The sequence below is a fragment of the Gossypium arboreum genome, chromosome 8, assembly GCF_025698485.1.
Source record: "Gossypium arboreum isolate Shixiya-1 chromosome 8, ASM2569848v2, whole genome shotgun sequence".
Taxonomy (NCBI): domain Eukaryota; kingdom Viridiplantae; phylum Streptophyta; class Magnoliopsida; order Malvales; family Malvaceae; genus Gossypium; species Gossypium arboreum.
In genome coordinates this window covers 14,148,374-14,165,399 of record NC_069077.1, presented here as the reverse complement: position 1 = coordinate 14,165,399, position 17,026 = coordinate 14,148,374, and the positions used below count along the sequence as shown (strand labels likewise).

At 31.8% G+C, this 17,026-nt stretch overlaps 1 protein-coding gene across 1 annotated transcript; it reads left to right on the top strand.

Annotated features, from left to right (window-relative positions):
* Positions 1–11,898: 11,898 nt before the first annotated feature.
* LOC108469073 (uncharacterized) lies at positions 11,899–14,235 on the top strand. The gene is made up of 7 exons (XM_017769967.2): positions 11,899–12,052; positions 12,222–12,252; positions 12,357–12,574; positions 12,722–12,752; positions 12,894–13,154; positions 13,288–13,571; positions 13,719–14,235. Exons 1-7 carry the CDS (start codon positions 12,032–12,034, stop codon positions 14,058–14,060), a joined length of 1,188 nt encoding a protein of 395 aa, XP_017625456.1. The 5' UTR covers positions 11,899–12,031; the 3' UTR covers positions 14,061–14,235.
* Positions 14,236–17,026: the final 2,791 nt, after the last annotated feature.

Sequence of the window (17,026 nt, the reverse complement as noted above, 5' to 3'; positions counted from 1 at the left end):
TAAGAAAGCTAGTTGTTCGAGGGACATACTGTCAGCTTTGGAAGATTAAGTCGTCACTCTCGAGGAATCAGTAGGGGATATCAAGGAGAGGATGGATGATGTCGATGATAGAGTCAATGATGGGTTGCTCTCCATGAAGAAGCAACTTAGAGTTGACCAAGTCTTGGGGATTTTTAAAAGGCATAATTATCGAAAATACCCTCAACATTTATGGGTTTTTGGGTTTGATCCCTTAACCCCTTTTTTTTTGGATTAACACCCTCAATGTTACTTCTTTTTTTTTAAAAAATTAACCTAATTTTAACTGTAAACGTGAGTTGACCGTTAATCAAACCGCAGGTCAACAAAGTTACCTATGTGGCATGCCACATAAGCACGAGGTCATAGATGAGCCATCTACAATAAAAAATTGTTTAACAAAATTCTTTTTTTTTCATTTTTTCAATATTATTTGTTCTTCTCTTCTTTCTCTCTTCCCCTGTCACATCCCAAAAAATTGAGTCAGTGGAAATGGAGTTAATGAACTGAGAGTGGTCATGCCTAGAATTTTTTTTAGATGACCTTGGCACATTTGTTAATAGATAAGTATCAAGTATAGTGATTAAGTAGTGGTGGAGCTGTCCTTGATGATTTGAGCTTGAATCATTTCCCTCTCATTAATTTCTATTTGATGCAAATTTGCTTCAAACCTTAGTAAATATCACACCATGTTTTTTAAATAATTGTTAAGTGTAAACAAGGAACTAAATGGCCTAGTGGTTAGTACTTAAATAATTTCTTATAGGTCTTAGGTTTAAGTCTCCATATTATTATTTTTTTGCATAGGAAAGACCTTTATTGTCGTCCACCTTTGTTACCATGCAAGGGGAGATTTCTTTCGTTGTGTGTGAGTCAACCTTCCTTATTAAGCCTTTTTTTCACTCTCATGATCCCCTTTTTGCTCATTTGTCCCCTCAACATCCCTTTTTTTCCTCCCTTACCTTGTTTGTCAATTCAATGTACCTAGACAAGGTGTAATACACCTTTTGAATTTCATCTTTTTCTTTCCTCTTCATATTGTTGTTCCTCTCCTTTGCTCCTCTATTTTCTCTCTATTTTTCTTTTGTTTTAGCCATCTACCATCACTTTTGCCCTATTTTCCTCCTCTCCTCCACCATTTATTTGCCAACTGAACCATCGCCAAACTTCCCATTTGCGATCGCTCCTCCTATTTGTTTGTACCAATGCCGCCTTTGCACCACCATTCACTACCATGGCCCCCTCCTTGCACAACCATAAATTAAACATTCTTTTTCTCTCTACTCATCATTATTCCTTATTTATTCTCTCCTCCCTTTCTCAAGTGTCGTAACACTCTTCTCCCTCCTCCTTCTTTGTCAGGTTCTCACTGAACTGTTGTCCCGTCACCCCTCCATTGGCTATTAGTGATCATTCCTCTTTTCTTCACCATTTTTCAATCTTTACCACTCTTCATATTAAACAAAACCTTAATTATTTTATTTTATTTTCAATTGTTCTTAAATTATTTTGATATCATATACTTTTGACTCACTTTTTCAAGTGATCAATTTCTCTAGATTCAATTTCCTTTCTGACTCAAGACTCCGGTGATCCACCAGTCCTTCTGATTCAATCGAGTTAGAGTAAGTATGTTAATAGAATGAAAACCACTATTTATTCCCTACTTTCTCCTTTATGTCGAATATGTATAAGAGATTTTAGTGTATTTTCCTTCAAGTATTAACACATCGTATTCTACTTTTGATGAAGGGCTGATCAATACCATCTCGAAAAGATCCTAATTTCAGAAACAAAATCATCATTACGAATGAGTATTTACAAGAGTAAGTTCAAAATGGACAATTTAGTTTAAGTGAGCAATATCATAAAATGTTTAAAAAGACGATTCTTAATGTAAGGTTACTTTGATAACGAATCGGTACCATTGGTTAAGATCCGAGTGTAGGTGTTCTTTAGAGTGGTGTTTCACATCAAATCTACTATGAGGTGTAGATCTAATCTAATTAAAAATAAATATACATTAATTTTAATGTTCAGATAAACAATATTTTTGGACCGTGTTTTATGCGAATATTTAAAGTATTCCAAAAGGAAGATTTAAACCCATCGATTTCTATTATATCAAGTGATCCAAACCAACTAGATTATCAAAGATATGTTGTATGGTTATGATTATCACTGTTTGAAAAATATGTTATTCTCATTCTTATGTTACGCGATATTATGGCATAATTAATTTTTCATGAAAATAAATTGTGATATTTTGATATCTTGAAACAATACATGAAACACATGTTAAAAATGCCCTACATGATATTATATATTAAGAAATTTGATTTGCATGTTTCAACATGCCCAATGTGACAAGTGATATCTTGAAATGAAAAATATGTATATTTATATGTTCGTTGTGACTATATCACATGCATAGAGTGGGACTTTGTAAGGAGAAAGAATTGATGGCTTCGTTCACAACCTACATGGTTGCTTGTCTGCAAAATTGATGGTTTATCCACAACCTACATAGCAGTTTGTTTGAGAATTTGGTGGTTTATCCACAACTTACATGGCAACTTGTCTGCAAATATTGGTGGCTTCGACCACATATATTAGAGTGATTGGATGGACAAGTTATGGGGAACTCTTTTAGGAGTGTAGCAGTGATGGGTAGGATTTTTTATAAAAAATTGCATAATTGTTTTACAAAAATTGCACTGCCATGATCATGTGCATAAAATTGATTATGTTGTATGATAATTATGTGCTTATTTTTCTTTAACTTATTGTTATTTAACTTGGTATAAGGCTCACATTGGAATTTAAAAGCTCACCCTTTTAGTTTCATAACCTTTTAGGTAATTCATAGACTTAGGGCTTGGATTCGACTTTCAGAGGAGCTTCTCGGATGGAACTTTAATACATGGATTATAAATTATTTAGAATGTTATTTTAGACTTTGGTTATTGAACTTTTTATTGGGTTGTTCCTTTACTTTATAACTTTAAATTGCCATGCATTCATGCTTGATAGATTTACAAGTATTTTGAATTATTAAGTTTATTTAAATTAATTATGATTTTTACTTGATTTTAAACAAACTTTGTGATTTCTCTAAGTATTTGTGAAAGATTTTTACCAAAATCCTTTTTAAGAAATGATTAAAAATATTGCAAATTCTTAGTTTTATGATTTAAGACGAGATTCGATACAATAATGATACTTTTTAAGTACTTGAGTTTTAATAAGTGATTTTCAAATAATAAATTACTTGGTATTTAAAATTTAGAGTTTTCATAAAAACAATTGAAACCTAATTATTTTCAACAAGTAAATGTTTTCAACAGTTTTAATGTGACTTCCGGAATTCGGCCACAACGTCTAGGCCAGGTTTGGGGTGTTATATCCCCTCTAGTACTATCATTATTGTGCCTAACCACTACCATTGCCATCCCTCTCACTCCTCACCATCCCAACCCCTACTACCACTCCTTTCCCTCCTATTCATCATCGTCGATCTCACCACAAACGTCCCAAAAAGAGGAATAAAAGTTATTGGGTAAGATAGGTCGGTTCCTAGTTTCTAGGGTTTGACATCTTCGTTTTGGTGTCCCTACTTATTGTCTTTTTGATAATCCAACATAAATTGAGGAATACGATGGCGAGAAAAGAGGAAGTTACGAGATTACTCAATATGGTCTTTCATAAAACCGCTTATGTGGAAGCTCAAGCCACCGTGGAGTACGATTACTATTCCAAGTTCTAGTTTGCTATTTGCTTTGCCCCTACCACCACCCGCTGTTCTCAGTGCAGATCTATTCGTCACTGGTTCGTTTCTATTTTCCCCTTTTATAAATAGATTTAACTTTTGACCTAATTTGTGCAAATAAAAATGCAAATTTGGGGAGGTTTCTTTATGGTAATTGTTAAAGAGTAGGAGCAACTGAATTAGTTTTGAGAATTTATAGTTAAGAGTAATTGCAGTTGCTGAAGATGAATTGAATGGTGAAGATAAAAAGTTACTTTGGGTTTGAAGGGGGAATGGTGGGATAAATATATCAAGAAAGATGTTTAAAGCTTCAATTTTGATGGAAAATTATTGGGTTTTCACACTGTAGTTGTCTTCTTCTAAGCATTATTATTAGGAGTGGTACTATGGTGAGATCAATTGTGAGGAGTAGAAAGGAAGGGAACGGTAGTAGGGGTTAAGACGGTGAGGAGTGAGAGGGAAGGCGACTATGGTGGGGGTTGGACACAATGGTGACAATAATTATAAGGGAAGAGAGAAAAATGAGAAGAGCAAATAAAATGAAAAAAAAATTTGTTAAACAATTTTTTTTTATAGATGATATCTCTATGACCTCGTGTTTTTGTGGCATGCGACATAGGCTACTTAATTAACCTACGATTTGATTTACGATCAACTCACGTTTACCATTAATATTAGGCTGATTTCTAAAAAAAATGTAAAGTTAAAAATGCCAATCCAAAAAAAAAAGGTTAAGGGTTTAAACCCAAAAGCCCATAAACATTGAGGGTATTTTTAACAATTATACCTTTTTAAAATAAAAGAAAAAAAGGGAGAGACTCCCATATTTTCCCCTGTGTATGGCTAACATAAGAAGAGAAGAGAAGTTCTTCTTTTAGGTTCTCCCTTTCATTTCCTCCACAATCCATGCCTAAGTTTCACCCAAATCTTTGATTTTTCACAAAAAAATAATAAGTAGGAAACTTCATCCAAGCTTGATTCCTCCATTAACCATCTATTTTAACCTAGGGTTTTCATGAGCTAGTGGGAGAAAACTTGATCTAGTGAGAGAAAGTCAAGAACAATGGTAAGAAGTGCATTTTGTCATCTCAATCATGATTATGCAAGGTTGTTTGGCTTGATTTCTACATGAGCGTGATTTTCATATTATTTATGTTATGTGTTTACGAAAAAACATATAGATAAGTGAGAAATAGTACTTTGAGCAATAATAGGAAATCTTAGATTAGTAAAAATAGAGAAGTTTGATAATTTTGCTGATTCAAAGTAATACATGTACTCAAGGAACCATCCTTACATTGTTTGACTAAATATTGATAATCTTAGTTATTTAATTAGTTAAATGCTATACTAAGGTATAATACTAATAATTAGTGAACTTAGTGAAGTCATTAAGATAAAATTAGTGAATACTTACAAAGATTAGATGTGATAAATTAGAATTGACTCATAATGTAAGCTCCACCTTTGTAAACTTAGTGAAGTCATTAAGATAAAATTAGAATTCTATAGGGATTGGTTAGTGCGCGTGTGTTAGAAGACAATGGTCAGAAGATGCCTTCAAGCATAGCACTTATGTGCATTATGGATCTAATTTTAGGGTGTTCTAATGGATGCACTTCTAGAATAATGTTTCAAGGTGATTGATCGGCATCCTGTGTATACAAATTTTGTCTTACTAATTGTGAAAACTTAAGTGTTAAAAATATTGAACTAAACATAAGTCAAGTAGTGAATCCAAGAGGTTAGAATGAACTACTTTGTATTCTCCCTTGAATATAAACTAATGTTGAATCATGAAGCCATATGTAATTGTGAAAAATAAAGAATGAGACATAAATACTAACTTTGTTTAAACGAAATTTGATTCTTAAATTGCATATAATGAATGTTGGAACTATATCCTTAAAAACTAACCGTTTATGCTTAGTGCATCGTTTTTCTTGCACATAGCTTGATTGTAAATCATTGTGAAGTTGTGATTTCTCCGGGAGATCAAATTCACTTGACTAAAGCTTGAAGAGTATGTATTTGTGTATTGACATTATCCTGTATAGCATGTCATGAACATAAATTGAATTTTATTTGATTTTGACACTTTAGAGTCTTCATTTAAGTTTTGGAACATTATAATGATTGAACATGTTTATTTAGTTATAAATTGAGTTAGGGAAGTTTTAATAATGGTTCAAATTGTCTTGGAACTCATGGGTATAATTTAATGATGTTTAAGAGTGGTTTTGAGGTGTAAATTTAGTTTTAGAGATCTACGTTCCGGAATTCATACTTTATGTATCAAAACTTTTGAAGTTAGTAGCTAAAAAGCTTGAGTTCTAAAGCAAAGTATCAAAACATAAAACCTATGCATCGATACCTTACCTAAGGTATCAGAACATAGGGTTTAGGTACCTTGCCATAATTAGTGCCCACAACATTTTTTTGGAAAGTTTATGACACTTTAGACTCTTCAATTAAGTTTTTGGAACATTTTAATAATTGAACATATTTACTTAGTTATAAATTGAGATAGGGAAGTCTTGGATTTCATGGGTATGATTTGATAATGTTTAGGAGTGGTTTTGAGGTGAGTTGAGGTGTAAATTTAATTCTAAAGGTCCAGGTTCCAGAATTCATGCTTTATGTATCAAAACTTTTGAAGTTAGTAGTTAACAAGCCACAATTCCAAGGTAAAGTATCAAAACATAAGTCCTATGCAATGATACCTTACCCAAGGTATCGGAACATGAGGTTTAGGTAACTTGCCCCTAATTAGTTCCCATTGCATTGTTTTGGCTATTTTGAGTTCCCCGTAGCTCATTATTGACTCTAGTCACTTCTGATCAACCATGAAACGATTCTAAATTATTCAAAGATAGACTATTTTAAAACCTTCAAATTGACTTTATCTAATTTTAAGATTTTATTAAATTGTACTTTAAAATTTTGATTTCCTAAATATTCTTGATATTTTCATTACATATGTTTTCCAGTAACTTATCCTATTTGTACCAAATGTCGAGAAGAGTTAAGGATGCGCAACCCGCCAATTTTTTTTCAACAGATCTTAATAAAGAAGTGTACATGGTTTGAGAAATTATAAGATTATTTGGTCTCTATTGGTTTCAACTTAACAAAGTCAAATGCTTCTCTATGTATTTGAATTACAAAGGTATCAAACATTTCTCTTCTTGTTTGCATAGATGATATTATCATTATTGATGATAATGATGTTGGAATTGACTACATCCTAGCTTCTCTATGAAACATTTAGGCAAATTACATTTTTTTCTTGGGCATTGAAATTCAATATAGCAATGATGGTGTTGTTTTTTAACCAAAAGAAGTATCTACTTGAGCTCTCAAAGTTACTATTGCTAATGAAAGTCTTGTTTGTAATGTAACATAATATCGGAGTATAGTAGGGGCACTTCAATACATTGTGATTATAAGGCCCAAGATAGAATTTGTTGTAAATAGAATTTGCTAGTCTATGTAAAGTCCTTATCAAATTCATTTCAAAATATTGAAATGTATTTTGGGGTACCTCAAGGTACCATTTATTGTGGCATAGTATTCCAACCAGTATAGTAACTTTCCATTATAGTATTTGCATATGCTAAATAAGGATCAAATATTGATAACAAACAATCAAAAACTGATTATTGCATTTTCTTTGGGGGAATTCCAATTCACTGGTGTTCAAAGAAGCAACATGTTGCTCGGTCCATGATTGAGGTAGGATATCAAAGCATTACCTATGTTGTTGCCGATATTATGTTTGTTTAGATGAAAAATCAATACTACGGTGTGAAAACTCAAGTCTTGTCTCAATATTTTCTAATCCTATCACGCATTCAAAGTTTAAACATGTTGAAGACTTATTCTTTATCTGAGAGAAAGTTGCATCGAGCAACCTTGTTGTTTCTAAAGTGCCAACATGTGAGCAAATTGCTAATATTTTGACCAAGTCAAACCTTTATCCACATTGCCATTTTGTAGACTCGGAGATAAGTTAGGGTTCAACAGTATAGTGGGTCATCCATTTCTTATTCTTAATAGTTCATGCAGTATATGCATTGCTTGTTTTCTTGCAGGTATATGTCGTATGTAGGTTTATAGAGCACACAAGCGACTACTTGAGAAGATTAAAACCAAGTTCTAAAAATTTGAATATCTTGGTAAGTCCGATGAACATTAAAGTTGATATATAGTGTGAAATACTAAATTGTAAGTCATATTAGATAAGAGTTATCAACACATGTCAAATGTGTTAGTTGTAGTTGTCAAAATATGTTGTAATTCTTATTCACTATTGGAATAGACCAAGAGTATCAATAAGGATTATTGTTAGTATTTGATAAATCTTGGACCTTATAACTAAACACTTAATAAATACTAGCTCACCTCATATTGGGAGATATTAGAGTTTATCAATAAAATAAGTAGCCTATTTCTCTTTTTTATTGTTGCTTCTTTTTATTTCATCTTCTTCAAACCTTGAGTTTGCTTGCATTTCTTGACCAATCATGAAAATCAAACATTTATTAATGTACATAATAAACTCAAATTGACATTATTAATGATGTAACTTCTCTAACTTATAAAAAATATTTTGTTTTATGATTTTGTTTCATTCGACGATATAAAACAATACATGGACAATAAAATATGTATAATGTCATTATTAAGTGTAATTCTTTTAGGAATCAAATAGATATAATTTTTAATATTTTACAGTCAATTGAGCCTTAGTTTAGTTGGTTCCATTGTTATTCCAATAGTAAGGCAAACGTGGCTTCAAGTGTACTTAAGTGGATTTTCTCTCCGATTTAAATGTTAGGGAGGTATTATGAGTAGAAGGTATTATAAAAAAATATCATTCTACAAATATTAACTATAATTTGAAATTATTTTAACCATATTTAATATATTTTAATAAAATTACTTATATTAAATAAATAAAATATTTATTAAATCATAAAAATAGATTAATGAACATATTGGTTAAAGTCTATCAAGAGCTCTTTTACTATAATGTAAAGTTCATTTTAGTTCTACTACTAAAAATTGCTCCAAATTAGTCTTGTACATTAAAAGTTTCTAGTTAAATTATTGATAATTTGGACAAATATTCAAACTTAACTAGTCTACCCATAACCCAAATTGACCCATAAAAAAATCCAATCATCCACCCAAAAAATCCATGATTTTTGAACTATCATGTGGCAAAAAAAAATTACAAACTTAACAAAAGTTTTCAGTCTCACCATATTTCAAAAATACATAGAATTTTTTTAGGGTTGTTGGACTTTTTTTAAGTTGGGTCAAGTCACGAGTAAATCAATTGTGTATGATTTATTTTATCTAAATTATCAACAACTTAATGATAAATTTTAACAATGTCATGATTTGAATAAAATCTTATTGTACAAGAAATAATTTGAAAAAAAAATTAGTAGAGTAACTAAAAAATATTTTACATAATAGTATAGAGGCTCCTAATAGACTTTGAGAGCATATTCACTTACAACACCCATAACATTGAACATTAGTTAAATAAAAAGAGATGTTTGATTATTTCTCGAAAAATCTAAAAATACATATCAAATAACTTTAACAATGATCCATGTTAGCACGTTAATATATCTTTTTAGTCACTGAAATTGTCATTTTGTATCTAGTTGATTATTATTATTATTATTATTATTATTTTGGATTTAGTTAGTCTTTGAACTTGTGTTTTGATACGATCCACCTCGGGGTGAGTTGAGTTGTATGTGATTTTGCCCGATCGTCTACGAAGAAGTATCGTTCGATTTGTTCAAAATGATATTTTTAAGTAAATAATGGCGGAAGCTATGCAAAAAGGGTTCAAAGATGGGTTTATGGATATGAAGTTTATGTAGATGGGTTTATGGATATGAAGTTTTTGTAGGTTCGGTTATAGAAAAAAAAAAGGATGGAGATAAATATAGCAATTAGATAACAAACAATGAATGTGAAGTGAATTGATGGTTCGATTATGATGAAACGAAAGGATGGAACGAAATGGAATGAAAATGATCTCAAAAACAAACACGAACCAATATTAGAAAATATTAACCCAAATGTTTATAAGTTTTCAAGGTGGTCGGATGGAGAATATGAGAACCTCGACCCGCTACTTAGCAAAGTAGGAATCTTAGTATGTTTAAACGCCACACAACGAGTAGTGATAAGTTCGGTTTTCGAAAAAGAAAGCGGATGACACAACTAGAACACTAGGTAGCCAACATATCCTTGAACGAAAATAGAGAAAAGTTTGCCTCACAAATTTGGCAGCATAACATTAACAAAATGTCCAAAAAGTTTTTTCTTCAAAAGGCTGATTACACACATATTTATAAGGCTAGGAAAAGGCTAGCTGAATGGTCACATCTTAAAAGCTGAAATAAAGCTCAAGTCTCTTGGAATTCTTGAACTAAATAACTCCACCATTTAATTCACTTCATTCAGCTACATAATTGACCTTGAATGCTTGAAAAGTGACTCTTAAAGTGTCCTTTGGTTAGCTGAATAGTCACCAGCTTCTTTGATGGAGAATTGAATGCATGTAGTGATTACTCATGAAGCAAACGGTTATGGAAGATGAAACAAAGATACTGCCCAATTTAAAGAAGAATAATGCTCTCCTTTAATTGATAAAACAACTTCTTAATGATGTATAAAGCCTCTTTGTAACAGCCCCCTCTTTTGTAACCGAAATCTCTTGAAAAGTCACCTTATTGAATGCATAACAGCTTTTAAATGTAATGGATGTGAATTGGAAAGTCACCTGCAATTAACACATGCAACCTATACATTTATTCAATTATTAAGCTTAAAACAAATTAACAACTACCTTAAATAAATGAACTAACACTTATGCATCATTTATCTCAATAACTAGTTTAATTAAGAGGAGCATTATTAAATGAACTTTAACTCATGCATCAATAAATATTCCTAGGAACTAGATTAATTAAGAGCAACACTTATTAAATAAAGTTAAACAAAAACACTTATTAATTAAACTAAGATGAGTTGAATAAATGTCCAGCAACTCATTTATTAAACTAAGATGCTTAAATGCATGGTTTAAAATGCAAACTAAATGAACAAATAAGTTACTTAATGCAAGACTTAATTTAATGAAGTTGACTTAAACTAACATGGGAGTCACATAATGCATGACTTTATTAAATGCAGAACACATAATGCATGTCATAATTAAAATATGTATTTAATAAACAAGACATAATTAAAGGCTAAAGTAACTAAAATAAATCAAGTCCATATTCCAACAGCATAAATGAATTTAAAGGTCTCATTTTGCATTTGGACCCCTCAAGTTTAGGCTAATCTCGATGTCGTCGAGATGTACCGAAACATGATGCGACCGAGATCGCATCATGTTTCATCTATCAAGTCAGCACATTCGTAGTTATACCATTATTTATGTTGATGTGAGACCACTAGTCAATCCAATGGTGCCATGTAGTAATATCTCAATATATCACGTGATAAACATAAATTGAAAATTGAAAATATATAAATTAATTAAAAAAGTATTTGGATAACAATTTGTTCAGATTCATTCTAGATGTGTTTTTGATAATTTTATTTTTTTAATATAATATCAAATTTAAGGGTTTTTAAATATATATATATAATATAAAATTATAAAAATATTTAAATATATAAAAGCATTTTATTCCTTCACTAATTTTTATAAAAGCAATATATATTTTAAAAATATAAATTTATATTTTTATAATTTTATAATATATATAAAATTTTATAATATACATTTTATAAATTGATTTGCTTTTATATATTTGTATATATTATAAGCTTTTATATATTTTGATAATTTAAAATTGATAATTTAATTAAAATTAAAAATATAAAATTATCAAAAACGCATTTGGAATGAATTTAGAAAACCATTTGTGATGTGAAAAAATATACTTATTTAAATTAATTTATATTTTATTTTTAAAATTTATGTTTATCATATAGATATTAAAAATACTGACACGTCAACACAAATTAAATATTTAAAGGCGCACAAACTGAAAAGCAAAGGCGCCAAGCAAAATCCCGGGAAATTTAAATACTAAAAAGAAAGAAAAGCAAACCCTTCAATAATCCCCAGAAAAAAGTGATGACCCTTTACTTAGGCGTTGCGTCTTCTCCAGAAACCCAGAAGGAGAGCGAGTTTCAATGGAGGATCTCAATTCTGAGGTATGGATGAATGTTATCTTCAACCATTCAAAATTGTCCAGTTTTCTGTTTGATTCATAAGAAAATATAGCAAAATAAATGGAATACTGTTCCTGTAGCAACAAATTTCTCTCTTTCTTGCTGTGAAATTCAATTTTCTGATTCTTTAATTATTTATATGTTGCCTTAGATTTCAGGTTTCTCATGCTCCATTCCTTCTGGTTAGTATTTCTTATCCTCAAGTTTCAATTTTGAAAATTTTAAGCTTTAGTTTCACTCAAAGAACGAGAAATAGAAAATAACTCTTTTTTCCCTTTTGGATCAGAACCTCCTGACATAAGGAACTGGTTTTCTTCTTACAAGTATGAATCTTTTGTCTTGGATACATGCGAGAATTTCGGAGGATTTTTTTCAGAAGAAAGGGAAAGCGACAAATATGATTTGGGTGTAGGAAAAATTAATAGAGAAAAAGAAGAAAACTTTGATGGGTCTGCTGCAGAAATTAGAGAAGCTGATGAACATGACAACTTTAACTCTAAGGAGGTAACTTTTTTTTTCATTTAATTTTACATCTGCATTTGGGCAACTGGGATTTTCTTGAATAGTATGTTTATTTTACATTTGAGTTTATAAGTTCACAGTTCCTCATATTTAACAGTCCCCCCCACCCCCCCTTTTTTTTGGGTTCAGGATTCATTACATTCCCTTTCAGTCCTTTCTGGTATGTTTCAGTGTCACTTTTCTTTTTGATATTTTACAGTGCAAAATATGTTTTGTGGATGAAAATATTTTAGGGAACAGAATTAATACAATGCTTAATTTAAACATATAAAGGAAGTGAAAATTGTTCATGTTCTTTTAGAGCCTCCTGATATCAGAAAATGGTGTTCAAGCTATGTGTACGAGTCTCCTTTGTTGGACACCAATGATGGTTTCAAAAGAGATATTTCTAGTAAAAATGAATGTGTGGAAGATGAACTTGTCAATGAAGAATGCATCAATGATTTTGCGGATTCAGATAAATTTCAACAAAATACCTCTGACAAGATTTGCTCAATTAAAGTGATCAAATGCAGTAGTTCATTGGTAGAAAGGGAGAATGAATCACACCCTCTCTTTTCTGGTCAGTATAAACTTCTAGTATCCTTCAATTTTCAGAAAGTTATTGTTGTTTGGCTTGCTGGAAAAATCTTAGGAAAAGAAAGAACATATGAAATAAGTTATGTGATAATATTTATTTGTGTTTCTTATGTCAGAACCTCTAGATATTGGAAATTGGTTCCCGGACTATGTGTATGAGTCACCTGTATTGGATACAGATGATGAATTTGAAGACAGTGTTTCTGAAAACACAGAACCAAGTCGGGATAAATTTGTTGTTAAAGACAGCAAGAGACAGAAACGAGATAATTTCAAGACAACAACAAAAACAGGTTGTAGAGATGAGGTGGTTGCTGGTAAGAAGATGTTCTCAAATGGATTTGAGGAATGTAATAGCCCCATCAGACATGATGAGCAAGAAAAGAAGTCCACTAGTAAGGTACTTTCACTTTTAGTTCTTTCTCCTTTGGCGAGTCTGATCCCTTGAATTTTGTTAAATAAACATATCAAATGGTTCTAAGACCCTATGAGTGAGATTGTAGAATATAGTTATGGCGCTATTTATCATGTCAAGTTAGTATTACAGGATTTTGGTGAGGTCAAACCAACACATGGAAGCAATGACAAAGAAAATGGTTTCATCACAACAAAGAAGAACAAGTTTATAAGAGCAAATGATGAAAATTATCGGAGAGAAGCAGGAGAGATTGTGTTACAGGGTTCAGGAAAAACAACAGGTGGTGAAAAGGATTATGGGGTGACGAAAAGAAAGGTGTTGGCTGAAACAACCAATGTAAAAGTTGAGCAACAGTGTGAGGCAAAGGCAATGGAGATAATGGGAAAATGGCGTTGTCCTCGGAAAAGCAAGCCACCCCGCGGCCCCCCACTGAAGCAGCTTCGACTTGAACGATGGATTAACAGGGTGTGACCTTATGAAAAAGGCACATTTGCAGAAATCTTGTTCGTTGTCAAGGAAAAAAACGATGCTGTATAATCATTTCTTTAGCATTAACAGAATTTTAAGTTGAGTTTTTTCATTATTATTGTTAGGATTTTAACCCGATTAAGTAATGAACAAGAAAATAGCAGAATAAATTGAGAAATTGAACACATAAATTTAACGTGGAAAAACCCCTCCAAAGAGAATAAAAAACCACGGACAAAGATAATTTTATTATAATTGCAAAAGAACGAAGAGTACAAAAGATGGAGATAAAAATTAAACCCTGAAAACCCGAAAACAAATAATCCACAAAACATAAACACAAAATTCTCTAAATGTGTTATGAGTTTTAATCTCTAATGGGTGTATTTTAGGTGGTAAAAGAGTCTATTTATAGGCTAAATTTATAGATCAAATAATAAAATAATCTAAATTAATCAGTGTTTGATTGAAATAAGTAAACAGAGTTTAACTGAAAGACTATTTTTCAAATTTGACTGAAAATAGGAGTTATATTTAACAAATCTCCACATTGACTTATATTTTCACAACGCCATCTTTGCCAAAGCCCGCCACGAGCCTATCTTGAACTATGCAGGGAATTAATTAAGTCGAATTTGTACTTAAAAACTGGAAGACTTCTAGCCTTCGACTTGTACACCGCCAAATCAAAACTAACCCGGTCGATTTTCACGAACACAAGGTTCTAACTTTTCAAAACTCGCATCTAAAAGAGAACCTCTTTTCAACGAAACAGTCATACATTTTTCCCTCCTATGACCAAGTTGCCTCCGCTCCAAACAAGTTGACTTCAACTCCGTAACGGACAAGGGACATCCGATTTCACCAGTCACTATATAACCTTCCAGAATATAAAGACTGCCGATTCTTTTACCTTTTAACAAAATGAGAGCTCCACGAAATACTTTAATACCGCTCGACTCGATGTTGATTTTACATCCTTTCAAGTCAAATACTTAAGGAGATGAGATTCTTTCGTAAATCAGGTACATATCTGACATCTGAGAGTGTCCTAATCGTCCCATCGTGCATCTTAATTTTAATAGTACCAATACCAATTACCTTACTAGATGAATCGTTTCTCATGCGCACAACTCCACCTTCAATCGAACTGTATGTTGATAACCATTCTCTATTGGGACACATGTGGAAAGAACATCCTGAATCTAGGATTCACTCGGACGTGAGCTTAGTGTTATCACTTGTTGACACTAACAAGAAATCATCCCCATTTTCATCGGCTAAAATTAGCACCAGCTACATCTTCCTCGTTACTCTCAGCAGCTTTTTTATTTCGCAGTTTATAACAATCTACTTTGACGTGACCTAACTTTTTACAATAGCGACACATTTTATCTCGTTTCTTTGATGCTACCAACACGGAAGCTTGCCTATCTGTCTTGCTATCCAAATGAAGCTCATTGTCGAGTTTGTCTCTACTCAACAAATGACCCTTCACATCTTCGAACGAGAGTTTGTCTCTGCCATAAATCAGGGTCTCCTTGAAAGACTTGTATGAAGGGGGTAAAGAGCACAATAATAGCATAGCCTGATCTTCATCGTCAATATGAACCTCAACATTCTTTAAATCATTTAAAAGAGTAATGAATTGACTGATGTGATCTCTAAGAAGCTCACCTTCATTCATGCGAAACGTAAATAGATGTTATTTCAACACTAAACGGTTAGCTAGAGACTTAGTCGCATAAAGAGTTTCTAACCTTTTCCACAAGGCAGATGAGGTCTTCTCCATCAATACCTCTTGCAATACCGTATTCGTGTGGCACAACTAGATTGCAAATAAAGCCTTTTCATCAAGCTCTTCCCATTCTGTTTTATTTAGATTCTCAGGCTTTTTCCCGATAACAAACTTTTTCAAGCCTGATTGAACTAGAATTGCCATAATCCGAACTTGCCACAGATTGAAATTTTTCTCACCATCGAACTTCTCAATTTCAAACCTTGTTGTTGCCATCTCTGAACGGGCTGATCTATGAAAATTGAACTAGCTCTGATACCACTTGTTAGGATTTTAACCCGATTAAGTAACGAACAAGAAAATAGCAGAATAAATTGAGAAATTGAACACATAAATTTAACGTGGAAAAACCCCTCCAAAGAGGATAAAAAACCACGGGTAAAGATAATTTTACTATAATGGCAAAAGAACGAAGAGTACAAAAGATGGAGATAAAAACTAAACCCCGAAAACCTGAAAACAAAGAACCCACAAAACGTAAACACAAAATTCTCTAAATGTGTTATGAGTTCTAATCTCTAATGGGTGTATTTTCTAAGGTTGTAAAAGAGCCTATGTATAGGCTAAATTCATAGATCAAATAATAATAAAATAATCTAAACTAATCAGTGTTTGATGGAAACAAGTAAACAGAGTTTAACTGAAAAACTATTTTTCAAATTTGACTGAAAATAGGAGTCATATTTAACAATTATTATTATTATTTTGCTTATTTTTTCAGTGGGATAAGGAAAAGAAAAGTGAGCAACTACTGTTTGGAGTTGCTAGAAGACGGGGCGATGAAGAGACCAAGTCCTTTATGTTTTCATCCAGTCAAGTACAAGAGGACTGTTTTCTATGTATTTGTATTTGCCACTTCCTATTACTGTATATAGCGGTGCTTCAGTTTTACAGCGTGAGGTGAAAGCAAATTTTATGTTTTCTATTGGGTTTAATTCAGAGTTACATCCCTTTACTTTAATTTGTTATAAAGTTAATCACAATGCTTTACAAGAAGTTAATACGATCAGATAGCATGCTTAAAGCTTTTTGATTTGAGTTATTTCGAGTCAATGAGATTTTAGCATAGCAAACGCGGAGGTTTTGAATCTTGAGTATTCAAATTTGATGTGCAATCACATTTATGGGTCTTTAAATCCCACCATATGTTGTTAATATCTGTTGGTTTTAA